Source organism: Arvicanthis niloticus, chromosome 3 (assembly GCF_011762505.2).
Source record: "Arvicanthis niloticus isolate mArvNil1 chromosome 3, mArvNil1.pat.X, whole genome shotgun sequence".
Classification (NCBI taxonomy): domain Eukaryota; kingdom Metazoa; phylum Chordata; class Mammalia; order Rodentia; family Muridae; genus Arvicanthis; species Arvicanthis niloticus.
Window position 1 is genome coordinate 72,307,011 of NC_047660.1, and position 27,201 is coordinate 72,334,211.

At 36.6% G+C, this 27,201-nt stretch overlaps 1 protein-coding gene across 2 annotated transcripts in view; it reads right to left on the reverse strand.

Annotated features, from left to right (window-relative positions):
- Positions 1–27,201, reverse strand: part of Gpr137c (G protein-coupled receptor 137C) — a 68,602-nt gene that overhangs the window by 25,402 nt on the left and 15,999 nt on the right. For both annotated transcript variants that reach the window (XM_034498093.2, XM_076931190.1), the window contains exons 2-3: positions 16,870–16,913; positions 15,038–15,266 (exon numbers count right to left, since the gene is read on the reverse strand). In XM_034498093.2, coding sequence (XP_034353984.1) covers positions 15,038–15,266; positions 16,870–16,913 — 273 coding nt within the window. The remainder of the gene's footprint in view (positions 1–15,037; positions 15,267–16,869; positions 16,914–27,201) is intronic.

Sequence of the window (27,201 nt, forward strand, 5' to 3'; positions counted from 1 at the left end):
TGAGTTATGTCTTCCATTTCTTCATACAGCTAGTTGCTTTAGACTGTGAGCACTGTGAAAGATATACTTAAAAGAGTTGAGATTCTGTTATATTCCTCTAAAAATGACTGTCTTAGCAAACCACAAAATGATTGGTAGACTTGATCTCAGGCTGTTTCCCATGTTAGATATGAGCTAATTTCTTTACCATTCCTCTATAGTCTAGACTATCTAGACCATATCTGCTGTTAAACATTTGGCATAGGATATAACCAGAATGTGGTGTTTCTTCTATGAAGCTGTCTTTATCCCCAAGCTCCCAGGTAGTTCCCACCTGTAATATAGCATGAGAATTGCATTTTCTGATTCTTCAAGCTCCCCAAGGGTGGGACTAGAAGCAGTATAAATCAGGTATCTGGTTCAGTACCACATTCTTCTAAGTGTTACTTTGCAGTATCTTCAGTGTTTTTGATATATTAGCCTGGAGCTCATCATTCTATCCAATAGGAGCAATTTGGTCATGATCAGAAGCAGAGAGCTGCACACATTTTTAAAATGTTTCACAAATGTTATTTTCCTTTTAAAATTAAAAGACCACGCTGAGCATTAAAAATGACAAAAACATTTTCAGCAAATTTAAAAATATGTTTTAAAAATCTAAAACCTGTATAGTTTCAGAAATAATTTCATACTGTTAAAACACAATGAAATTAAGCCTTTGATCCCTATAATCCTGACACTGCAGTCCAGACAGCTTTTATTGAGTAGACCTTCTGATCACAGAAAAATCAGTTCTGATAAGAAAGCCCAGTAGAGTATACAAGTATAAGGGGAAAAAAAAAAAAAAAAAAACACTTGAGGGTTGAGATCACACTGTATAAACTGACCTTTTTCCAGGCTGTACCTTGCTCTAGGAGAGTCCATCTCGCAAACATCATCTAACTGCAGTTGGAACAGAGTTGTAGAAGTAAAACACTTCTGCACTCTGCTGTGCACATCAACAATACCACTCATCATGAACCACTGAAGAGGCACAGACTGAAAAATAATATCCTTAAGAGTACAAAGGACATCAGGCAGTAAACTTATCATGGTAAACTAACTGTGCCCACATGAGCACATAGGCATATTTGAGTCGTATGAGGAAAGCCAGGCCTGAAAATTCATGAATACACTAGACCAAGGAAGCATGCAACATTTTCCTAGACCCCATAAAGAAGGGGACACCTAACACCGACATGGCAATAGCTCCTACCAGCCTGTCATCTGATCACACAGTGTGTGTACCGTGGGACCAGCAGGCAGACTCCAAACCATCACCTCGGCTTTAGCCTGGTTCAGCCCACTACTGAAATGGCCTATTCCAACTGTAGACTGCTGTCAGTTTGACAGTCTAGAGAAGTCATAAAAATTATGAGTAATATTTTACATGTGTGGTGCTAGGGATGACAAATATATCTGTGAAGCATTCTGTACTTTTGGATCTTAGAGAAAAGTCACTCTCTATTTTCTTGAGGCCACCACTCTGCAGGTACACAAGGTTTTTAAAAAAAGAAGGGGACACTTAAGAATGTCAACAAGACCCAGGCATAGTAGTACATGCCTTTAATCTCCACACTCAGGAGGCAGAGGCAGTTGATTTCTGAGTTCAAGACCAACCTGATCTACAGAGGGAGTTTCAGGACAGTCGGGGATACACAGAGAAATCCTGTCTCAAAAACTCAACAACAACCCCAACAACAAAAACAAACAAACAAACAAACAAACACAACAAACTGTCAAAAAAGTACTAAGGAAACTAAATATTAGACACAATATAATCTTTCATACACTTAACTCATAAAAATCAGAGACGAACACATAAGAATAAAATGGCGCTCCCTTCCAGGTTGCACATCGTGTCTGTCCCACAGTCTCAGGTCTCCCAGAAGATCTGCTGCAACCAGGGCAACAGGTAAGACACCCACCCAAGTAACCACAGCAGCAGGGACCCCCAAGGAGACCAGTGGATGCAGGACCCCTCACCTCCATGCAAACCCCATCTCCCTTCCTGTGGCAGATCAGCATTTCTGCCCCTCTCAACACCCCACAGTCTACAGGTCTCCCAGAAGATCTGCTGCAGCCAGAGACATAGGAGGCAGGCCCCAGACAGAGACACCCAGGACAGTTAACACCAGAGGTAACCAGATGGCGAGAGGCAAGTACAAGAACATAAGGAACAGAATATACTTTGGCAGAACCCACCTCTCTTACCACAGCAAGCCCTGGATACCCCAAACACTGGAAAAGCATGATGTTGGCTTAAAATCCCATCTCATGAAGATAATAGAGACCTTTAAGGAAGATATAAATAACTCACTTAAAGAAATACAGGAAAACACAGTTAAACAGGAAGAAGACCTTAAAGAGGAAAAAAAAAATTCCCTTAAATACAGGAAAACACAATCATACAGGTGAATGAATTGAACAAAGCGGTCCAAGACCTAAAAAGGGAAGTAGTATCAGAATTATGCCAGACTTCTCAATGGAGACTCTAAAAGCCAGAAGATCCTGGATTGATGTCACGCAGACCCTAAGAGAACACAAATGCCAGCCCGGGCTACTATGCCTAGCAAAACTCTCAATCATCATAGATTGAGAAACCAAAATATTCTATGACAAAACTAAATTTAAACATATATCTACTAATCCAGCCCTACAGAGGATATACTAGAAGAAAAACTCCAATACTAGAAGAGTATTTATGTCAAAGAAAAACCAAGAAATTAATCATCTCACAACAAGCCCAAAAGGAGAGAATCACACACACACATAATAGCATCTCCAACAACAAACATAACAAGAACTAACAATCATTGGTCTTTAATATCTCTCAAAATCAATGGACTTAATTCCTCAATAAAAAGACTATAAGATAACAGGCTGGATATGCAGGAAGGATCCAGTATTTTTCTGCATACAAGAAACACACCTTAATGAAAACGACAGACATTACTTCAGAGTAAAAGGCTGGAAAAAAGTTTCCAAGCAAATGGTCCCAAGCAACAAGCTGGAGTTGCCATTATAATATCCAGTGAAATAGACTTTCAACCAAAAGTTATCAAAAGAGATGGGGAAGGACACTTTATACTCATCAAAGAAAAAAATCCACCACGAGGAAGTCTCAATTTTGAATATCTATGCCAAATGTAGTGGCACCTACATTCATAAAAGAAACTTTACTAACGCTCAAAACACACATTGAACCTCACATAACAATAGTGGGAAACTTCAATACTCCACTCTCACCAATGGACAGATCATAGAAACAGAAACTAAACACAGACACGGCAAAACTAAAAGAAGTTATGAATCAAATGGATTTAACATATATAGACAACATTTTACCCTAAAACAAAAGAATATATCTTCTTCTCAGCACCACATGGTACCTTCTCCAAAACTGACCATATAATCAGTCAGGAAACAAGCCTCAAGAGATACAAAAAGATTGAAACAATCCTATGCATCCTATCAGATCACCAGAGACTAAGGCTAGACTTCAGTAACAACAAAAACAACTGAAAGCCCACATACCCATGGAAACTGAATAGCTCTCTACTCAATGATAACTTGGTCAGGGAAGAAATAAAGAAAAAAATTAAAGACTTTCTAGAATTCAATGAAAACGAATACACAGCATACCCAAACTTATGGGACACAATGAAAGCACTGCTAAGAGGAAAATTCATAACACTAAGTACCCTCATAAAGAAATTGGAGAGATCCTACACTAGCAACTAAACAGCACATCTAAAAGCTCTAGAACAAAAAGAAGCAAACACACACAAGAGGAGAAGACAGCAGGAATTAATCAAACTCAGGGTGGAAATCAACCAATAAGAAACAAAGAGAACGATACAAAGAATCAACAAAACCAAAAGCTGATTCTTTGAGAATATCCACAAGATAGATAAACCCTTAGCCAAACTAAAGGACACAGAGATAGTATCCAAATTAACAAAATCATAAATGAAAAGGAAGATATAACAACAGAAACTGAGAATATTAAAAAATGTCATCAGATTTTACTACAAAAGCCTTTACTCAACAAAACTGGAAAATCTAGATTAAATGGATAACTTTCTAGACAGATAAAACATGCCAAACGTAAATCAAGAGCAGGTAAACTATCTAAACACTCCCATATCTCCTAAGGAAACAGAAGTCATTAAAAACCTCACAACCCCCCAAACCCCAGGGCTAGGTGGTTTTAGCACAGAATTCTACCAGGCCTTCAAAGAAGAGTTAATACCAACACCCCTCAAGCTATTCTATACAATAGAAACAGAAGGAACACTACTTAATTCATTCTATGAAGCCACAGTTACTCTGATACCTAAACTGCACAAAGATCCAACAACGAAAGAGAACTCCAGACTGATTTCCCCTATGAATATCAATATAAAAGTGCTCAATAAAATCCTAGCAAACAAAATCCAAGAACACATTAAAATCATCATTCACTATGAACAAGTAGGCTTCAGGGATGCAGGGATGGTTCAACCTATGAAAATTCATTAATGTAATCTACTATATAAAAAAACTCAAAGAAAAAAATCACATGATCATCTTATTGGATGCTGAAAAAGCATTTGACAAAATATAATACCCCTTCATGTTAAAAGTATTGGAGAGATCAGGAATTCAAGTCCCATACCTAAACATAATAAAAGCAATAAACAGCAAACCAAAAGCCAATATCAAGTTAAATGGAGAGATACTTGAAGCAATCCTACTAAAACCAGGGACAAGATGAGGCTGTCCACTCTCTCCATAGCTCTTCAATATAGTATTTGAAGTTCTAGCTAGAGCATTAAGAGAACAAAAGGAGATCAAGGGGATACAAACTGGAAAAGAAGTCAAGGTATCACCTTTTGCAGATGATATAATATAATAGTATACATACATGTGTGATCTCCAAAATTTTACCAGATAATTTCTACAGCTGATAAACAACTTCAGCAAAGTGGCTGAATATAAAGTTAACTCAAAGAAATCTGTTGTGGATGGCCCTGGTATTGTTTGTACGTTAATTCCATTATCCCGGGAGGGGCTGTGGAGGAGGAGTCATGTACTCAGGTGACTTGTGAACCATGCCCTAATGAATAAAGGAGCCAATCACTGGGCGAGCAAATATCTGGGTTGGATAGGGGAAGAGAGGAAGAGGAGAGAGATAGGGACTTTTGGAGGGATAGAATAGTGTGAGGACAAGATGTAGCTACTAGTGTTTCCTGGCTTATATGTGGATTCACCACAGAGGATTTAGATTTGATATGGTTTACAAGATTAACATTCTAGCTGTAGCACCCAGTGGTTGAGTTACTATTGTTTCTGAACTAAGTTTGTGTGGTGCTTTTCTTCTTGCAGAGACTTGACTGGGTTCAAGAGAGAAAGGTATAGTAGCAAACTGTGGGTTTGCCTGATGTGTACCCCAAAGGCCATGGGAGTTTTGAAGCATGGGGTTGGCATGGTAGCAACCTGCCAGTGAGAACCCGGCGAGATGGGTAGAGAGATTTTGGAGCTTTGGTGTCATGTGGCCTGCCAGTGCTGGGCACAGCATAGAAACTTGCTGGTTTTTTAAAAAAAATATTTCCATAACAAAATCAGTAGCCTTCCTTTATACAAATGATAAATGGATTGAGAAAGAAAATAGGGAAACAACATCCTTTAAAATAGTCACAAATAATATAAAATATCTTGGTGTAACTCTAACCAAACAAATGAAAGATCTGTGTGACGAGAACTTCAAGTCTCTCAATAAAGAAATCAAAGAAGACCTTAGAAAATGGACAGATCTCCCATATTCATGGATTGGTAGGATTAACATAGTAAAAATGGCCATCCTACCAAAAGCAATCTATAAATCCAAGACAATTCCCAACCAAATTTCAACACAATTCTTCCAAGATATGGAGAGAGCAATTCCCAATTTTATATGGATAAACAAAAACACCAAGGATAGTGAAAACAATTTCTTAACAATAAAAGAATTTCTGGGGAAATCACCATCCTTGACCTTAAGCTGTGCTACAGAACAGTAGTGATGTAAACTGCATGGTATCGGCACAGTGTCAGACAGGTCGATCAATGGAATAGAATTAAAGACCTAGAAATAAACCTACACACTTATGAACACTTGATCTTTGACAAGCCAAAAACATACTGTGGAAAAAAGAAAGCATCTTTAATAAATGTTACTGGTGTAACTGGCAGTCAGTATATAGAAAAATGAAAATAGTTCTATATTTATCACCTTGCGAAAAGCTCAAGTCCAAGTGAATCAAGGACCTCAACATAAAACCGGATACACTGAATAGAATTCAATAGAAAGTAGGAATGAGCCTTGAACTCACTGGCACAGGGAGAAATTTCCTGAGCAGAACACCAATGCTTCAGGCTCCTAAGATCAACAACTGATAAAAGGGATCTCATGAAACTGAAAAGCTTCTGTAAGGCAAAAGACACAGTCAGTAGTACAAATGGGCAACCTAAAGAATGGGAAACAAATCTTTACCAGCCCCACATCCAACAGAGGGATAATATCCAAAATATATAAAGAACTCAAGAAGCTAACCTCCAAAAGACCAAATAACCCAATTAAAAATGGGGTACAGAGATAGAGAATTCACAACATAGGAATCTCAAATAGGCAAAAAGCACCTAAAGAAATGTCCAAAGTCCTTAGCCATCAGGAAAATGTAAATCAAAATGACCCTGAGATTCTACCTCATACCAATCAGAAGGGCTAAGATCAAAAACTCAGGTGACAGCACATGCTGGCAAGGGTGTGGAGAAAGAGGAACACTCCTCCATTGTTGGTGGGATTGCAAGGTGACAAAACCACTCTGGAAATCAGTCTGGAGATTCCTTAGAAAATTAGAAATAGAGCTACCTGAAGACCCAGCTATACTGCTCCTGTGTATATACCCAAAAGATGTTCCACCGTACCACAGAGACACATGCTCCATTATGTTCATAGTGGCCTCATTTGTAATAGCCAGAATGCATGTGATACATGCATCCAGGTTAAACACCCTGTACACAGGAAAGAAAAATACATAAATCTCAACAACAACAACACAACACAACAGCAACAACACACTCCTTCAAGCTAGATTACCATCTGTTACAAGCTCAAAGCTAACATTTTAATACTTCTTAAGTGTACACACTATATTAGTTATTCAGGAGCATTTTCACTGAGTTCTGACAACAAACTTGTGAGGTAGTTACTACTCAGCCTCACAAAAACCCAGAGATCAACATTGTCTTATCTCCACCACACTTTTTTTTTTTTTTTTAATTAACTTACAAGTAACAGTTACTTGTCTATGGGTTTTCCCAGACTTGCCCTCTGGTTGGTCCTTCCTCCATGCCTCCCCATCTCCCTGCCACCATTTGCTGTCCTTTGCCTCTAATCTTCCCACTATATTTTTCTCTTTTGTCTCCTTCCACTCCTCCCTTAAGGCTTCTTTTCCAGTCACACAGATTCCTTTCCAGTTTCTAGGTCTTTATCCACATTTTCTCCCATCTGGATTCATATATTTAATAGTTAAAGGCTAGGATGCCCACCTGAGAGAGAACATACTGTATTTTCCTTCTGAGATTTAGGTACCAGACTTAAAATGTTTTCCAGTTCCATCCATCCTCATACAAATTCAAATTCTTTATAAATAAAATCACATTTGCATATATGCGTATTTTCAGTATTTATTTACCTGTTGATGGACATCTAGGCTAATCTTATTTCCTTGCTATGGTAAACAGAGTAACCCTAAACACAAATGGACAACTGTCTCTGTGGTAGGAAGTGGCATCCTTTGGGTATATGCCCAGAAGTGATATTTCTGAGTCATATGGTATATGTATAATTCTTGAGAAGTCTCCACACTGACTAGCATAATGAAGTCTTCACTCATACCAGCAGTGCATAAAAGGCTCTCCTTCACCTATATACTCTGTGGTATCTGTTTGCCATTTGTTTCCTTGATGTTTGCTATTCTTATTAAATGAAAATATATGAAATCTCAAAGTAGTTATAATTTGAATTTCTCTAATTGCCAGAGATGTTCAACACTTATAAAGTATTGGCCATTTTTATTTCTTCTTTTACAAGCTATGTGTTCAGGTCATTGGCCCACTCACCGACCTTAAGTTTTGTTTCTCTGTTATTTAATTCTCGCAGTTTTATATTTTGTAGATATTAAATCCATGTCTCGGGTATAGCTGGCAAAGATTTTTCTCCCATTCTGTAGGCTGCTTGTTTTTTTTTCTGCTGATAGTTTTTCTGTGCTTAAGTTTTTAAATTTCATACAGTTCCATTTGTCAATTCTTGGTGCTTTTTTCTGTGTTGGTCAGTTGTACCTAGAAATTCAGTGCCTATATTTATGTCCTGAAGTGTTTCCCTTTAGCAGTTTCTATGTTTCTAGTTTTAAATTAAGGATCCATTTTGTACTGATTTTTTTGTGCAGAGTTGAAAGATGGGATCTAACTTCATTCTATTGGTGGTTATCCAGTTTTGCCAGGTTGTTTCTTTTTTTAGTGTATTTAAGAGATAAGTTTGTCAAAAGTTAGATGTCCACAGCTATGTAGTTTATATCTGGTTCTTCTGTAATATTCCATTGGTCTACATGTTTGTTTTTATTCCTGAAATACAATATTTTTATCACTATGGCTCTGTAATGTAATTTGAGGTTAGGAAATGTGATGGTTCTGCTTGTGTTCTCTCTGCTTAGTTTTGTCTTCTTGGTCTTTTGTGTTTCCAAATGAATTTTAGGATTTTTTTCTCTGTTTCTGTAAAGAATGTCATTGGAATTTTGGTAAAGATTCTTCTGAATCAGAAGATTGCTTTTGGTAGTGTAGTTATTTTCACAACATCAAATCTGCTATCCAGGAACATAGCAAGTTTTGTTTCTGTATTTATCATGTATTGTCTTCAGTCTCTTTTTTTAATGCCTTAAAGTCTTTACTGTAGACTTTCATTTCCTTCATTAGGAGTATTCCAAGATATTTTTTTCTTTGAGGCTATTGTAAAAAACGGGGTGGGGAGTGGGTGGGGGAGATGCTTTTGCTGACTCAGCAAGTCTGTTGTGCACACAGAAGCTATTGATTCTTGTGTGCTGTGAAGGGATCCTCAGCTTAGCTTAGAGACTATTAATTGCCCAAGGTCACACTTAGGCAAAAACCAGATGAATGGGATTTACATCCTTCTCTCTCAATCTCAAGTTTCTTTTTCTAGTCCCTAAAATATACTCTCCCTGAGGTCTTTCTGTAGTAATTAAAGAAAAATAAATCCAGGAGGAAATATAACATATCCAAAGGTATATCTAATATGTGAAAAAAATCTTTACTAACCCCTCATCCAATAGAGGGCTAATATCCAAAATATATAAAAAACTCAAGAAACTAACCACCAAAAAACCCAAACAACCCAATCAAAAAATGGGGTATAGAACTAAACAGAGAATTCACAACAAAGAAATATCAAATGGCTGAGAAGCACTTAAAGAAATGTTCAAAGTCCTTAGTGATCAGGGAAATGCAAATCAAAATGACCCTGAGATTCTACCTTACACCAATCAGAATGGCTGAGATAAAAAACTCAGGTGACAACACATTTTGGTGAGGATGTGGAGAAAGAGGAATACCCTTCCATTGCTGGTGGGATTGCAAACTTGTACAACTCTGGAAATCAATCTGGAGATTCACCAGAAAATTGGAAATAGATCTACTTGAAGATCCAGCTATATTACTCTTGGGCATATACCCAAAAGATGCCCCACCATGCCCCAGGGGCACATGTTCCACTATGTTCATAGTAGCCTTGTTTGTGATAGCCAGAAGCTGGAGACAACCCAGATGTCCTACAAGAGAGGAATGGATGCAGAAAATGTGGTTCATTTACACAATGGAATACTACTGGGCTATTAAGAATGAGGACATCATGAGTTTTGCAGGCAAATGGATGGAACTAGAAAATATCATCCTAAGTTAGGTAACTCAGACCCAAAAGGACATGCACGGTATGTACTCACTAATTTACATCTTTCTAGTTGCAAGTAATCAGAAGCTACAGAGGTGCACACAAGTTAAAAATACACATAAGAATATGCGTGTTGGTAGAGAAGAATGAGATGAAATAAGACAAAGGTAGAACCAGAGCAAAAATTCATACAATAAGGTCTTTTAAAAACTGACAGGGGCTAGCTACATGTTTGTTCCTGAATGGGAGACATACTAACCTGAGGAAAAAAATTTAACCAGTGACTTTCTTTTTTCTTTTTGATGTTAAAAATGAAAAAAAAAAAAAAAACAAAAAAACAAAAAACCCTTTCTTGGGGAATTTGTGTTGTTAACAGCATCAACAGCATTATACAGCACACACTGATGATTTTAGTATAAACCTCTCTTTAAAGTTTTCAAATATTTATTTACTTATTAATGTGTATGTTCTTAAGCACATACTCCACTGCACAGGAATGAAAGTCAGAGGACACTTTGTGGGAGTTGACTCTCTTCCCACTGTTTGGATGTGGGGATCAAACTCAGGTTGCCAGGCTTAGCACCAAGTACCTTTACTGGCTGAACCATCTAGCACTCACTAGAACAAAGCCTCTTTATGTTTATTTACATGTCTGTAGGTGTGTATAAATATATACCACATGTATGTGTAGCTGCCTGCAGAGGTCAGAAAGGGCACAGATCTCCTGGAGCTGGTTCTAAACAGTGACACAGAACTGAAAATGAAACTCAGGAGCTTAGGAGGGCCCTCTCCAGCCCCTAGAACAAACCTTCCTTAGAAGAAAAATTATTTTAAATATCTTGATGTAGGACAAAGGATGATGTCTGTCACTAATCCGGGGCATTATTCAGGCTTAATTCAAAACTACAGTGATATAGATAGAGCTGAGTACAAAATACATATCAAATGGTGAAACAGACTATACACTCTTTAGGTCATACTTCTAACAAACAAACTTGTGAATCTAAAAGGTGAGAATTTATTCTGACAACAATCTAGAAATCAGGGACTTTAGGTCAGAGTCACCTTGGTGGAAAAGCAAAGCAGAGGGTAAAACTGATAACTTTTTATGGAAGTTGAGGAGACTTACAGATGACAAAAATTTGATTTTCAAATTTCTTAAGGTGAGCTGGCAGAGATAATGTGTAATCCACACTGACTTGTGAGTATGCAATGCATGAGACATGGCTAAAATCTAAACCTAATTTTTTAAATTTTTAAATATTTATTTTTAAGTTGTGTGTGTGTGTGTGTGTGTGTGTGTGTGTGTGTGTGTGTGTGTATACATGGATGCAGGTATACATGTGGAGAGCACTGAATCCTTCTGGAGCTTGAGTTACAGGCAGTCGTGAGCTGCCTGACATGGGTTCTCAGCATCGAACTCTGGCCTTCTACCCGAGCAGCCTGCCTTTGTAACTACTGTGCCTGTGCCATCTCCCTAGGCTCTCATTGTTTTTGATAAGAAAGTGGTCTTGCTACAATACTATAAGGTTATGGGAAACACCAAAATAGTTCTTGAGGAATCATACTGTTCTACCTGCATTAGTTTATAAAAGAATGATGTTTATAGTTTATATAAGCACATACATATAGAACAAGGTAGCGGCCTTAAATATGCAAGAAAGTAAACAAACAAACAAAGGAAAACAATAAAGGCACAGAGATAAATGATCCAGACTCTAGGTAACAACTAATTATTTTTTATTTTTTATTTTTTTTTATAGCAGAGGTTTATTGCATAGCTTAGGCTGACCTCAAACTTGCAGATCCACCTGCACCTGTCTCCAAAGTGCTGGGATTAAAGATGTGCTACCATTTCTGGCTCTCAGTAACTACCGTTTTAAAAGCAAATAATAGTCCTCTTTGAAAAAGAGAATCAAACCACAGTACTGCTATAGCTGCTCGACATATAAATTAGGCACTAAAAAAAGTGAACATGAAAGACTCTTAAATGCCTTCTCTGTAAAGGGAGTTGTAAATGCAATTATTAGAACCCTTAGTCCAGTTCTATGAAGATAAGTAACAATTTAGAAATTGATATTTTAAAAAAAATGACTTCAAGGGCTATCAGACAGGAGTTAAATTTTGATATATAGTAAAATGCTATTGAGTCCCGTTTTTAATAAAATAAGATTCTTTACTAGGGTATAGTGAAGAAGGGCATAAAGTTATATTTGTTCTAGGTTCTAAATATAAATATCATGGTAACATTATTGCTGCTTGTTTGTTTCAGTGCTGGAGATGAAACCCAAGGCCTTGTGTACTGAGCAAACTCTTTGCTGCTGAGCTACATGCAGCCCACTGCTGCTTCTCTTAAAACTATGAAATTATACTCTTTTTATACTATTTTCTCTTTATAAATTTATTTACATTTCACATGTTATCCTCTTTCCCCATTTCCCTTCCCTAGAAACCCCCTATCCCATCCCCCCTCCTCCTTTTTGCTTTTATACATGCAAGTATTAAGGTCAGTTCTAGGTTGAGGAACTAGCAATACAATAGATGAAAATAGTCAAGGAACAAGCAAGACAATAAACATAAATAGTCAAAGAACAAGCAAGGCAATAAACACAATTCTGTGAACACTCCTGTGATAACTGTTTCTAAGGGCTTATCAGTATGACCAAAATATCTGAGCCAACTTCCTGTCCTAGCCGGAAGTCATTTTCATGTCTGATGCCTACTTCCTTGTTCTAGCCTAAGATTTAGATTCCTGCCTGAAATTACTTCTTTGTTCTAGCCTAATGTCAGATTCCTGCCTGAAGCCTACTTCCTTGTCCTTCACCAATGTCATATTCCTGCCAAGCAGCCCCCAAATCTCTCTGTCTCTCCCCCTTTTTTATTTCATAAACAAGACTGAGTCTGTCTTACACGTTGTGGAATATGAATTATCAAAAGCAATGCAAGTTAAGACAGCTACTTTTGTTAATCATTTAGCAAAAAAATGTTACTAATGTGTTGAATATACAAGAGGATTTAGATAGGCATTTGCAAGAACAGATTGATGCTCTTTATCTCTGGATGTTTTAACTTTGCATAGTGAGATTATGAATTTAAAGAATGAGGCTCTGTTGTGCTTTGATGCTGCAGATACCGGTGATAAAATAATCCATGGCCTGAGGTCTGTATTTCTATTTTGGTCAAGCTTCAAGAATGGCATATATAACTTGATCATGCTAGCCCTTTTGTCCTGGAAATACTTTTATTACTGCCCATTGTGTTCAAGCTTGTCTTTAACAACATCAATGGTGGCAGCCAAAGTACATGGCTTGAAACTGAAAATGGACCCCCCAGACAGAGTTATTAAATTAACAGGCTAGCAAGCCAAGGACAGGTAAAATTCTGCACAGGGCCTTACCAACCTTAGACAGAATTATACTCTTTCTTATTGTCAAGCTTTAACAGTCAGGCTGGAACTGTTGATCTGGTGGGAATAAAACCAGCTAATGAACAATACTAGGGGAAGCTAAGACAAAACAAACATATTAAGAACAACCTTTTTCCAAATTTTTATCTAAACAATTTGCTCAACTTTTCTAGTAAGTCCCCTATAAACTATGCCAAAGCATAATGATAAAGATAACAGCAGCTAACATTTCTATTTTTAGTGTCAGATCAGATGCTGTGATTTCCTACATAATATTATTTCATCTTTGTTGCACTGCTATGGGAACAGTTACAGAGAGGTTAAATTATGTGTTGGTAAAACCCAGGCACCATGATCCCAAAGCTTCAATTGTTCCTCAGTTAATTGTCTTATCCATGTTCATTTATGAGACAAATGTGTTTACATTTTAAAGCCATATGAAGATACAGAAGAAGTGGCTTCACTTTACTTAGAATCTATGTCTCTGTATACACAATATATGTATACAAGTGGTAGCTCATTGAAAGTGACAAGATCTTCCAGACACAAAATTTCAGGACAAGTTTGTCAGCTTGTCTAGAGTTTGTTGTGGAGTCTGAGAGCAGAGACTGGATTAAATGAGGTCTTTAAGGCTGAGGAAGAGAGGAACATACAGAGAGCACTAGAAAGGGTGGAGGCAACTCTGGATGATGTAGCTCAAAGATGTAGAGGCAGGAGGCATACCCCGTGTCATTTGAAAATGTAGTACATATGATTTGGTTGAGTGATTTGTATTACAATATATGTAAAGGAAGAAGACTAGAAAGAGGAAAGTAAAAGACCGAGTCTGAGCTTTAAGAAAACACTCTTGGGACTGTCGAGAAAGCTGATGTGAAACCGGAGGCAGTGGATGGGTAAGCATTGGTCGAACAAGACTTGACTTTTATTACTTAAAAAGGCTTCATATTTAATCACTTTCTGATTCTATGCTCATCTCTTCAAAACTTTCATAATTTTCTGCTCCTTAAAAGGGAGCATGCTTCATCCTGTCATAGATAAACAGCACACATGGAGCCAGCAGAAGCCTGAGGTGCTCCTGTGTTTTAGACAACCCCATAGGGACTTTAGGTCTTAACAGCATAAAACCCTCAAGGTCTGTCTGAGCACACATGTGGATTTTGGTGCTTTCCTAACTTTGGTATAAAGGTAAACAATGCTATCTAGGGGTTTGAGACAGCCTAGGTTTGTTAGTACTTGTACTGTAGGAAAGCCTGTGACCATGTGTTGAATGTGGGCCCATCCTGAGTGCTTCCAAGCACTGTTCCAGGAGGAGTGAGATGTAGTTGATTCATTCACACTTGTACTGGTTTACTTCATTTGACTAGCCTCTAATGCAGAGTCACAAAAAAAACCCCTGATTGTTCAGGAAGACCTGAAATATGGGCTGGAGAGATGGCTTAGCTGTTGAAGGCTAAGACTCACAACCAATTTGAACATCTTTTAATTGCTACAACTATTTTTCATGCTAAAAATGTGACTGTTCTCCATAGTACTCTTTTAAAAAGTAACAAAAATTTCCCATTAAAATATGATCCTTAGTGTTAGGATTTGAAATTAGACTTTCAGGCATATTTAAAAACTATACTTACCTTTGATTCGAGGTAGACATTTGCTGATGACATTTTTGTAATTTTGCATATGTAACTAACTAAAGAGATGGCACAGAGAATAAACAAGCTATCATTAATTAATGCTCGAATAAACACAGTCCACTTCAATTGATTTTCTGGGACATCTCCATGGACTAGCATTGCACAGGTCAAGTTCACTGCTAAGAAGAGAAGGCTTGCCAGTATAAAGCCCAAATGCAGTAGAATTCTGAAAGGAAAAAAAAAACAGTTTATCTGATGAGAAATTAGTGTTATTTCAGGGACAAGAATTCTTTCAGCTTAAAATGCTTATAATTTCATTAAACACAAATTTAATACGCTCCCATAGTTACTTGGCATGTCTGCCATTATGAACTTAGTATAGGAACTATTTCAAAATGCACAGACTCTAAAACAGTTCTTTATAAATAATGTCATGTATAAAAATAAATACTGACCCTGTGAAGTTGAAAAAAAATTTTAGTCATTTTAACATCATTATGGGAAATCATAATTTTTTTTATTTTTATAACTACTGAGTGCATATGCATTGGCCTTCCTATTCTAATAATTATCAAGTTCTTAAAATTTGTCTAGGAAATTAATATGCTATGCCTAATTAATTCATCAATTTTAAGAGCTATGGGAAATAGTTTTAAATAATGTTTGAGCCTATGACCTGATTAACTATAACAGACATGTTTCAAAATTGACTGAAAAAGAACATAGGAACAGAACATGTAGTTTCCAGCACTCATCATAAAAACTCTCCTAAGAGGCCATCTGTACCAAGTAGTAGTTAACAGCAATCTTGTGAAAACAAGCCCAGGTTAAATACATTTGCATTCTAGCATCTTCTATTTTGGATTGCTTTCATCAATAGACATTATAGGCCATTGATGCTTGGAGATAATTTATAGAAGATAAATGGACAGTAATCTGCAATCAGTTAAGAAAACTTGAGTACATGAGTGAAGTAAAAAAATTAGCTTGAAAGGTTACATGAAGCAACATTTTTGAGGAGGGTCTTTCTATGCAATCCAAATTGTCTTCCTCCCTTGGTCTCCCCAGTGTTGGCATTATAGCCTGTGTTACCACATGTGGTGACATGCTGAACCAAATAATAAAAGAATAGTTTTAGAACTTTAAATCAAAAAATGACCTTGAAATTATGTTACGTAGTGAATGAGAAGAGTTTAGGAAACCAAAGCACAGAAGAGTTGAGTTAGGAGAACTGGGTCTGAAACTCATGTCTCTGGATTCACTTTCTGTTCCCTCTGCTGAGAGTAATCAGTACAGAAACGCTGCTTAGCACAGGAAACTGATATACATTAGCTTTTGCATATGTGGATACACTGTGTGGCAGGAAGAAGAAAGGAGGAGCCAGGAGGGGAAGGGGAAAGGGGGGAATAAAAGAGAGAAAGAGGGAGGGTGGGAGAGGGTGAATATCATGGCTGAAGAAAGAAAGTTAACTACTGTGCTTATTTCCTTTGAACTGACCAATGACTACATTGTCTACAAGACTGCAAAGGCACCTCTGCAATTCCTTCCTTTCACCTTTATCAATTAACTGTTAAAACTAATTACCTGTGGGTGGTGGGGGTGGGGTGGGGTGGGGTTGGCTGGAGAGATGGTTTAGCAGTTAAGAGCACTGACTGCTCTTCCAGTCCTGGTTAGATTTCTAACACCCATATGATAGCTCATAACTGCCTGTAACTCACATATGTGGTGCACAGATATACATGCAGGCAAAACACCAATATGCATAAAGTAAGTAAATTACAACAATTACAGATCTTTTAGACAGACAATCTGACACTCATGAAACTTACTTGTGTTTGTCAAGTTCAGTGGCACATCTGACTTTACATATAACCTATAAAGAGAGCATAAAGAGTTTTGAAAACAAGTGTAATACAGATATTTTTCAATTTACTTTGACTTTGTGCTTCCAATAAAGTTCAATGCTTTTAGTGGAATTACTGTGAAACAAAGATAGGTATCCAAATACTTAAATTTCTACCTTAAATATCACACAAAATTGTTAAATAGGTACAAACTTTTTCTATGAAGCATACTATGATGAATGGCTTGCCATCTATCCTAAATATTTAAAAAATAAATTAGTCTGATTCTTTGTGCATGGGTGTTTTGTCTGCATGCATGTCTGTGTGCCATGTGTGTACCTGACAACTTTAAAGGCCAGAGGATATCAGATCCATGAGCTGGAGTTATAGACAGTTGTGAGCCAATGGGAGATGTGAGTGCTGGGAACTGAATCCATATCCTCTGGAAGAGCAGGCAGTGCTCTTAAATCACTGAGCCATCTCTCCAACCCCTACCCTAAACTTTTTATTAATCATATTTTGTTCTAAAATAGAGCTTGTTAATATCAATAGGACTATATTCTCCAAAGATCATTTCCTTATTGGTGAAGTTGAACTAGTTTTTTAGATAATGGGAAGAGATTGAATATTTCTACACAGATATTCCAAAGCATAATGTCTCACTAATCTGGTATTAACATACAGGTATGCACAGAGGGAATAAAGAATAGAAGTGGGAAGAATAGTTATAAGATTATGAAATATGGCATGAATTTTGATGGTTTGAAAAGACAGATAAAACCCAAAATGTTATGCATACAAATACTGTTAAATACACTCGAATTTACTGATTTCATTCAAATACTTCTTGAGAACTTACTACGATGTTTTTGATGTAGTGGCATGTCCCGTAGTCCCAGCAAGTAGGAAGTAGAGGCAAAGGCACAATGATGGGTTTCAGGCTAGCCTGAGTTACATAGTTAGACTATCTCAAAGCAGAGACAAAAGAAAACAAAATAGTGGGGGAAAACCCAGATGTCTCATGCCCTGTGTAAGGTGTCAAAGATTCATAAACATAGTCATTAGACTTTGTAGAAACTCACTGAGTAAAAGCAAGTGATAAACTATGTATTTTGACACATTGTGTTTAAAAGGCAATGGTACTATCATAAAACTTAGAAACCAGAAAGGGAATGAGTTCAGGAAAGGGTAAGAAGTAAGGGAGATTATAGAGCAAGGCAGGGCTTCTCAGAGGAAGCAGCTATGAAAGGGGAATGGGTGCTCATGGGTGCTTATGGGTGCTCATGGGTGCTCATTGGTGTTCATGGGTCCTCAGCAGATGGGTGTTTAGGCCTAGCCATAGCTACTGCATTTGCCCAACACCCCACTATGTACCAAAAGATCAATGTATGGCAGAGCCTAAAATATTATCCCATTAGTCTCTAAGCTGTACTTCTTACATCATTTTCAGATTCACCCATTTTCTGTCTTCATTACCACAACAGATTATTTCAAGAGTCTTTTAATTGATTTCTCTAAGTCCACTGTAACTCCATCTACTTCTTTAGAAGATAACTCTTCCCTTTATCACTTTCCTTTTCTGTGTCCAAGTGATTTAATTTTAAAATTGTGGTAAGATATATTTAACATAAAAATTACAATGTTACCATTTAAAAATATTTGCTCCAGTGGCATTAAGTACACTTACATTGCTGTGCAACCATCACCATCCACCTCTATCTTTCCATTCTTCAAGTCCATTAAAAAATTTCCACTTTTCTTTCTTCCAACCTCTCAAAATCATTTTTTTTCAGTATCTATAAATTTAACTTCCAATTATATAACTACACTTACCCAATAATAGTCCTGTGACTTATTCCTTTTAGAAGATGGTTTTAAGATTCATCTGTGTCAGAATTTCTTTCCTAAGGCTGTGTGTGTGTGTGTGTATATATATATATATATATATATATATATATATATATATATATATTGTATAATATGTATATATACATAGATATGAATAGTCAGTCTTAGGAAGGAAATTATATATACTATATATTAACTTTATGCATTTAATCATCATTGAACATGTATGTAGCTTCTACATTTATGTTTTTGTGACTGTTGCTATAAATATCTATGTTCTATGTAAAATATTAAGACATTATTTGATAGTGAGTTGTATATTTACCTATAAATACTCCATTGTACATTTACTGTTTTTTTCTTTTTAAAAGATTTATTTATTTACAATACAGATGTCATCCCCTTTCCCCATTTCCCCTCCCTAGAACCCCCTATCCTATACCCCCTCTTCCTTTATGTTTATATACCATTTTGATTACATGCATGTATTAAGGTCAGTTCTAGGTTGAGGGTCTAGCAGTACAATAGATGCAAATAGTTGAGGAACAAGCAATACAATAAACACAAATAGTCAAAGAAAAAGCAAGGCATTAAACCCAATTCTGTGAACACTCCTGTGATCACTGTTTCTAAGGGCTCCTCAGGATGACCAAAATATGAGCCAAATTCCCTGTCCTAGCCCAAGGTCATTTTCATGTCTGAAGCCTACTTCCTTGTTCTAGCCTAAAATTTAGATTCCTGTCTTAAATTACTTCTTTGTTCTAGCCTAATATTTAGGTTCCTGCCTGAGATTATTTCTTTGTTCTAGCCTAAGATTAAGATTCCTACCTTAAATTACTTCTTTGTTCTAGCCTAATATTTAGATTCCTGTCTGAGATTACTTCTTTGTTGTAGCCTACAATTTAGACTCCTACCTGAAATTACTTCTTTGTTCTAGTCTAATGTCAGATTCCTGCTTGAAGCCTACTTCCTTGTCCTTGGCCAATGTCAAATTTCTGCCAAGCAGCCCATTTCCTTGTCCATGTCTTGCCAAGCAGCCCCAAAGGCTCTCCATCTCTCCTCCTTTTTTTATTTTTTTAGTAAGACTGAGTTTGTCTTAGGTTGTTCTGACAAGAATGCCTTCCTTCCCATCATGGAATATGCATTATCAAAGGCAATGCACTTATGTCTTAGGTTGGTAAGGCTCTGTGCAGAATCTTACCTGTCCTTGGCTTGCCAGCCTTTTAATTTAATAACTTTGTCTGGGGGTCCATTTTCAGGTTCAAGCCATGTACTTTGGCTGCCAACATATTGATATTGTTAAAGATAAGCTTTAACATGATGAACAGGAAAACGTATTTCCAAGACAAGAAGGGCTAGCCTGATCAATGCCATTCCTGAGGTTTGACCAAAATGGAAATACTGACCTCAGGCCATGGATAATTTTATTGGCATTATCTGCAGCATCAAAGCACAACAGAGCAGTGTTCTTTAAATTCATAATCTCACTATGCAAAGTTAACACAACCAGAGAGATGTTAGGATTATACCAAATATCCTACAGGTGTCTTTAAACTTTTTTCTAATTATAATGACAACCATTGTGAATTTCAAAAGTAACACTACTCCAATGATATTTGTCATGACATTTGGGATGGCTCCTAACTCTTGAACCCTGAACCTCCTTCAGATAATTTGAATGGGTTATAGAGCATCATCCATTGTTCCAGATACCTATGATACCTATATAAATCTTTTTGTATACTCAATACATTAGTAACATTTTTTTGCTAGATAGTTAACAAAAATTGTTTTAACTCCTTGTGTCAATGCTATTACAGAAGCAGAGTTGTATATTTACCTAAAAATACTCCACTGTACATTTACTTTTTCTTTTCTTTTTAAAAGGTTTTTTTTTTTTTAAATGTATATGAGTACATCATTGTCCTCTTCAGACACACCAGAAGAGGGTATCAGATCCCATTACAGATGGTTGTGAGCCACCATGTGATTGCTGGGAATTGAACTCAGGACCTCTGGAAAACTGGAAAAGCAGTCAGTGCTCTTAACTGCTGAGCTATCTACAGCCCTATACATTTTCTTTTAAAAGTAAATTCACATTTATCCACAACACAATTACAAATATAAAGTTTGATGTTTTTGTCTGCATGTATGTGTGTGTAGTACCTGTAGAGGCCAGAGGGCATCACATCCCCCGGAACTAGAGTCATTGATGGTTGTGAGCAATCACATGGCCCTAGGTCCTCTGTAAGAGCAGCAAGTACTGTTATGTGGCGAGCTACCTGTTCAGCTTCATTAATATGAAATTTAACATTGAAATAATTGTTTTTTAAAGTTATTTTTGGTTTTAATTTTTTTGGTATGAGTGTCTGTGAGCATGTATGTGAGCCATGGGAATACCTGCTGCCTATAGAGGTCAGGAGTGGGTGGTGAAACCCTTGGAACTAGGGTTCTGAATGGTTGTGGTGTGTGGCACTGTCCCCAGGGCAACAAGTGCGCCACAGTACTTTTTGCTTGTAAAAATACTGTGTCACTATGTTTCTCTGACTGGCTAGAACTCTCTATATAAACTAGGGTGGCCTCAAACTCATAGAAATCTACCTGGCTCTGATTTGTGAGTGCTAGGATCAAAGGTAGATACAGCATTATTATACAATGCTCAGGCCTTATTATTTTTCAGTTATCCCAATAATGCCTTTATGGTGAGAAATCAGGAATTATGCATCAAATACATTATTTTGTGCTTAGTCTCTTACACTTTTAACTATATCCTGTATATGTGTGGGCATGAGGGTTCCATGGTACATATGTGCATGTCAAAGGATAACTTATTGAAATCTGTTTTCTCCTACCATGTGGGTTCTGGGGATGTAACTCATGTCATTTAGCTAGTTGGCATGGATCTTTACCTCCTAGCCATCTGGCTTTGTTTAGTGTCCTTTAACCTATTATACCTTTGCTTTTTCTAGTATTACTCAAAAATTTTGTGTTTCTTCTGCCTTACCTCTTCAGCATATCCACTTGTTGACATGCTTCTCCACCTTGGATTTTTTGGCTGTTTACTTATGACTAGATCTATGATTTTCAGCTGGAATGCCACAGAAATGATGATGAAGTACCCTTTCCATCAGGGACTCATGATGGTGTTTTGTTCAATTCCTATGTTGTTAACACTGATTAGCTAGTTGAGAATCTGCTAGGTTTTTAAACTAGCAAGTGTTATATGTAGGTGTATTTAAAACTTTGTAATTATTTTATCCTTCAAAGATTTATTCACTAGTTCTAGTCTTACGATTGACTCTTGTCTGAACGAATTATAGTACAGCATTGTCTTTGTAAATCTCATACCATTCCAGAAAAATAGCACATAGACTTTAACACGTGTGCACTTAAATGAAAGGTTCTGTATCCCACCTTATATTTTTTTAGTTTCAATTTTTTGATCCATCCACTTTGAAATATTTACAACTTCTTGATAAACGGGTTCAATTTTGTATATCTTCATGCCTTTGTATATGTTTGTACTTTATCTGGAATGTACTTTCATAATCATGTAACAAATTTCACCACACTTTTTATTGTCTGGTAAGTGCCTCAGGGAAAAAAGAAACCATCATGTTGTTACATTACTAATCATACTCCATGAAATTCATTTTCATATTTACTTGCTTCTTGAGAAAAGTCACGATTTACTTAGATCTATAGCCTCATTTTTTAGCACAATGCTTGCTTCATAGCAGGAGTTCAGAAGATATTTTTTAAAATGATCAATGTATTCAGGTCAAAGCAAGTACTTTGGTATTATGGTGTAGTACAGGGGAGTGTGGAAAGATGAAAAGAAATTGAAAGCTTGAAGGACAAGTCACCATTGAGTCACAGAGATCTTATATAAAGTGCTAGCGGAGTATTCTTTAGCCTGTTACAAACTGTAGTATGATTCTGTTTGGCTGATTTTTCTATGATCACAGAAAATGGAATGAAATGAGGTAAAATTTTTTTTATTAAATATCACTGATATGACTGAATCTACAAAATCATGCTCCCAGGTTAAACATTTTTAACTTTAAAAATCACATTTGTGTGTATGAGTATGGTATGCATGTGCCATGATATGTGTGAAGTCAGAGGACAACTTGTGGGAATTGAGTCTTTCTTTCTACCACGTGGAATTGAACTCAGGTGGTTAGGTTTGGTTGTAATTGCCTTTTATGTTGGGCCACCTTGCCATAACTGTTAATAGTTTGTTGTTTATTTATTTATTGTTGGTTTTCTTGACATGGTTTTTCTATGTAGCCCTGGCTGTCTTGGAACTTACTCTGTAGATGAGGCTGTCCTCAAACTCAAGAGGTCAGCCTGCCTCTGCCTCCTGAGTGCTAGGATTAAAGGCATGTGCCAACACTGCCTGGATTGTTACTCACGTTTGAATCTAAAGAACTATTAGAATGAAGGACCAACTAATAAATGAAATAAATCAGATCATGGGCTTCACTTTTATTTCTAATATTTATTACATCTAAATAGATACAATGATGGTGAGTTTTAGAATGTATGAAGAAAAGTGCAGATACCTGCAGAGGTGATAACTGAAACTATAGTAGCAGATGCATGAGGAACAAAGATGAGAATAATTTGTGGTACCTTTGTATTTAACAGGATTTAAAACGTGTAAGAATGACGAACAAGAAACCTAAGGCAAGGAAGAGAAACAGATTTAGATAAGTCATAGAAACCAGCAGGATGATTTAAAGGGAAGTATAGCCCTTGTGCAATTTCATGAAAAGCAAAAAATGACTAACAAAGTAGCATTTGGTGGGGTGGCTAGTATGACATTAATACCTTGCCAAAAACCTTCCCCTGTAGCACACCTTATTGCATGTGCAGGTAATTCTGGCCCTCATAGTGTTGCCCTATGGACTATAGCCCAGTGACCTGACATAAAGCCTTGCTTGGGTAGCTGTTTTTGAAAGCCTGGCATAATAAATGGCCCCTTTCTCTGACCTGAGTATTATGTTTGTTTTGGCATAGTATAAAAATGGTGACAGGTACTCTGTTACATTTCAAGCGGGGTAAAAAAAGACCCTTCATGTTTCTGATCTAAAATCTTTTTGTAAAAATTAACTAAAAAGAAAGGGTGAGGCAGAAAGTATAAAAGAGAGAAAAGAAAGCTGGACTACTCAAGAAGATTTTAGCAGAACAATTCAGCTGAAGAAATACACACAAGGAGAAAGAAAAACTTAAAAGATCTATAAGGAACACTGAATATAATCTATAAACCATCACTTCATTAAAAACATTTGAGGGCTAGGGAAATGGCTTAGTGGTTAAAGTTACCTGTCATAAGACCTGCATAGTGCAAGGAAGGACAGATTCCTGTAGGTTGTCCTCTGATCTTCATATATGTGTTCTGACATGCTCACTCACATACATATATGCACACATATCCACTTACAAATACACAAAGGTATTAAGTGAAAAACTGACACTACAGATTGAGACATTTTGATATAAATTGGGATTAGAAAATTTAGCAAATGGATTCTCCTTTATTTTTCTATAAAAGTTTACTTTTCAATATAAAGGTATATTCTGGAGAAAAATGTTCAATTTAAGTGCTTGAAACATGGATAACATAAGTAGAAGTATTTAAAAGAACATATTAAGGTGTACAGATGCAGTTGACAGCAGATATAGCCATTAAGATTTGCTGATTTTAAAACTAAAATTAAATAGGGAAAAGTGACTGTCACTATAGAACGTTTAGGTTAACGAGACTGTCTTCATGTATTGATTTAGAACTGTAAGCTGTGGAAACTACTCTAGAGAAGAATGTCTTCTGATGACTGCACTCATCTGGCAGAGCAAAATGTCAAGAGCTGAAGAATTATATGGAACAGAGAAAGAAGGGGTAAGATGACCAAAGGGATGGGGGTGGAAAACAGATAAATGATTTGAAGAAGTCTAGGAGAAAAGAAACACTGGTTGGAAAGAACGGCTCCACTTTAAAGAACCATTTCAAGGTAAGGCTTAAACATATGGAAGCAAGATAGCTTAAGCAGAAATGGAAACATTTTGGAAAAGATTGAATTGAGGCTTTTGGTGGCAAAAACATGGGCTTTGAAAATGGTCCTCTACCAAAGGAGACAAGGGAAGATAAAAATGCTGATCCACTCAAGGAGGTGCCGGTTATTATTATATTCAACGATGACCTAATCAAATGGCATAGATTTCAGAGAGGAGATGATGGCATAACATCAGTGAAGAGTACAGAGAAGCATAAGATAGACTTTCTGTCTCCCTGCTACACAAGCCACAAAGTGCCATCTGGGAATAGCCACATTTCAGAACAGGCCATTAAAAAGATCTTATCAAGAAGAGAGTGGGGGCTGGCTTAGAAGGGTAATTCATATTACTGGTCAAGGAATAATGTGTCTAAGAGGGATTTGAGCTAGATAAAACAGAATTAAAAGGTCACTTACAACCTGGACTTGCAGAATATAGTTCAATACATCATTTAATCTGTGGTTAAATAATATTTTTATTATAGGAATACTAAAAACAATAATATGGTATTAATATCAATAGACTCCAAATATTTTACAACTACATTTAACAAGATCTAATACTGAGTGAAAATATAGTTACTAAAAAAACATACACTTAACAATTATATACAATTTGTTAAGATAGGATAATTCATAAAACATTAACACATGCTTTATGCAGATTATTTTGAAGCTTGGGATTGTAAATGTCAGTTTAGTTCAACAGAAATAATGGTGAGAAAGTGGAAGGTAAGCATGTATAAGGCAGTTTGCTCAAAGTACATATGCCAATAGAGAAAAATATGAAAAACAAAGTACTGATATAGGGTTTGGTGATTAAAGAAGATTTAAATAATATTATTTAATTTTATCTTATAATATTCAAGTCATAAATAAGCATTCTGAAGCAGTTTCCATCTTAAAATACAGATGTATGAATTCCACTTTAGTTTCTTAGAGGAGAGGTGAGTGTAGCATATTTTATGTGTGAATATATCCTATTCTATTTAGTATACTATTAAAGTATCCAAAGTTTGAAGGTGGTATTATGGTCTGAATGTTTACAGTTCCCCAAATTTATGTCAAGATACTAATCCTAAGTGTGAAGGTGTTAGGAGGCAACTAGAGCATGCTTAGATCACATTGATGGAGTTCTCATAAATGAGGACACAGTGTTCATGTAACAGAGACTTTACAGAGGGTCCTATGGTCTTCTATCACCTGAGGTTACAGTGGGAAGTCACTGTCTATGCTCCAAAGTGGGCCCTCACTAGACAAGTCTGCCAGAGCCATGGACTTTCCAATCTGTAGAGCAGTGAAGTAATTTTTTGTTATTCATAAGCTTGTTTATACTAGTTCATGGTATTATGTTTCCTCATACTGAATGGACTAACATTTAACCAGTAGGTATGTACTGTTTATATATCCCTCCGGCATGTAGGACATGATGCTATGAAGATGGTAAGTGCTGAAATACTTATATGACAAGCACTTTCCTGTGGAATTTTTCTTATTTGAATTGAAATAAAAACATTACCAGAGAATGTATCTGTATAAAATTTAGAATTCATGTTAAAATGAATCATGATAAATATAACTTCTTCTCATGGTGAATAGCTAAGCATATACATCTAACTATGTAGATTACTCTCACAGAAGCAGTTATCTACAGTTTCCATCTCAACTGCTCAAATTCCTGTGTAGAACACTACATTATTCCCAAGCTTACAAATGCTGTTGACTACACAAGGATTATGAATTTTCAGCTACTTCAGGTTTAAGCTGAATACTTTCTTCTTTTCCATGTCAATCACATATTTATTTAAAAGAGCTTCTGCCTTCTATTTTTATATCTTCATGCTCTTTTTTCTAGGATGTAATATCTTCTTGCATCTCTGTTAGAAATCTAGTGTATTGAGTTCTTAATTTTTTCTCTACTTTGGTTTTGTTAAAGTTGCTTAAAGAGCTGAAGGGGATTGCAACCCTATACAACAGTATCAATTAATCGGACCCCCAGAGCTCCCAGGGACTAAACCACCAACCAAAGAGTATACATGGACTGGTCCATGGCTCCCACTACCTATGTAGCAGAGGACTACCTCATCTGGCATTGGTGGGAGGGGAAGTGCTTGGTCCTGTGGAGGTTTGATGACCCAGAGAAGAGATATGTTATAGTGGTGAGGTGGGAGTGGGTGGGTGGGGGAGCACCCTCTTAGAGGCAAAGAGGAGGGAAGTGAGATGGAAGGGGGTTTGTGGAGGGGAGACTTGGGAAGGGTGATAACATTTAAAATGGAAACAAAATGATTGATAAGAAATTAAAGCTGCTTAAAATGATTTTATATAATCAAACTGAAGTGTTATAATAAAAATTTTCCAGATGAATATTGAATATACCTATATTATTTTTTATTTAAAAAAGAAAACTAAG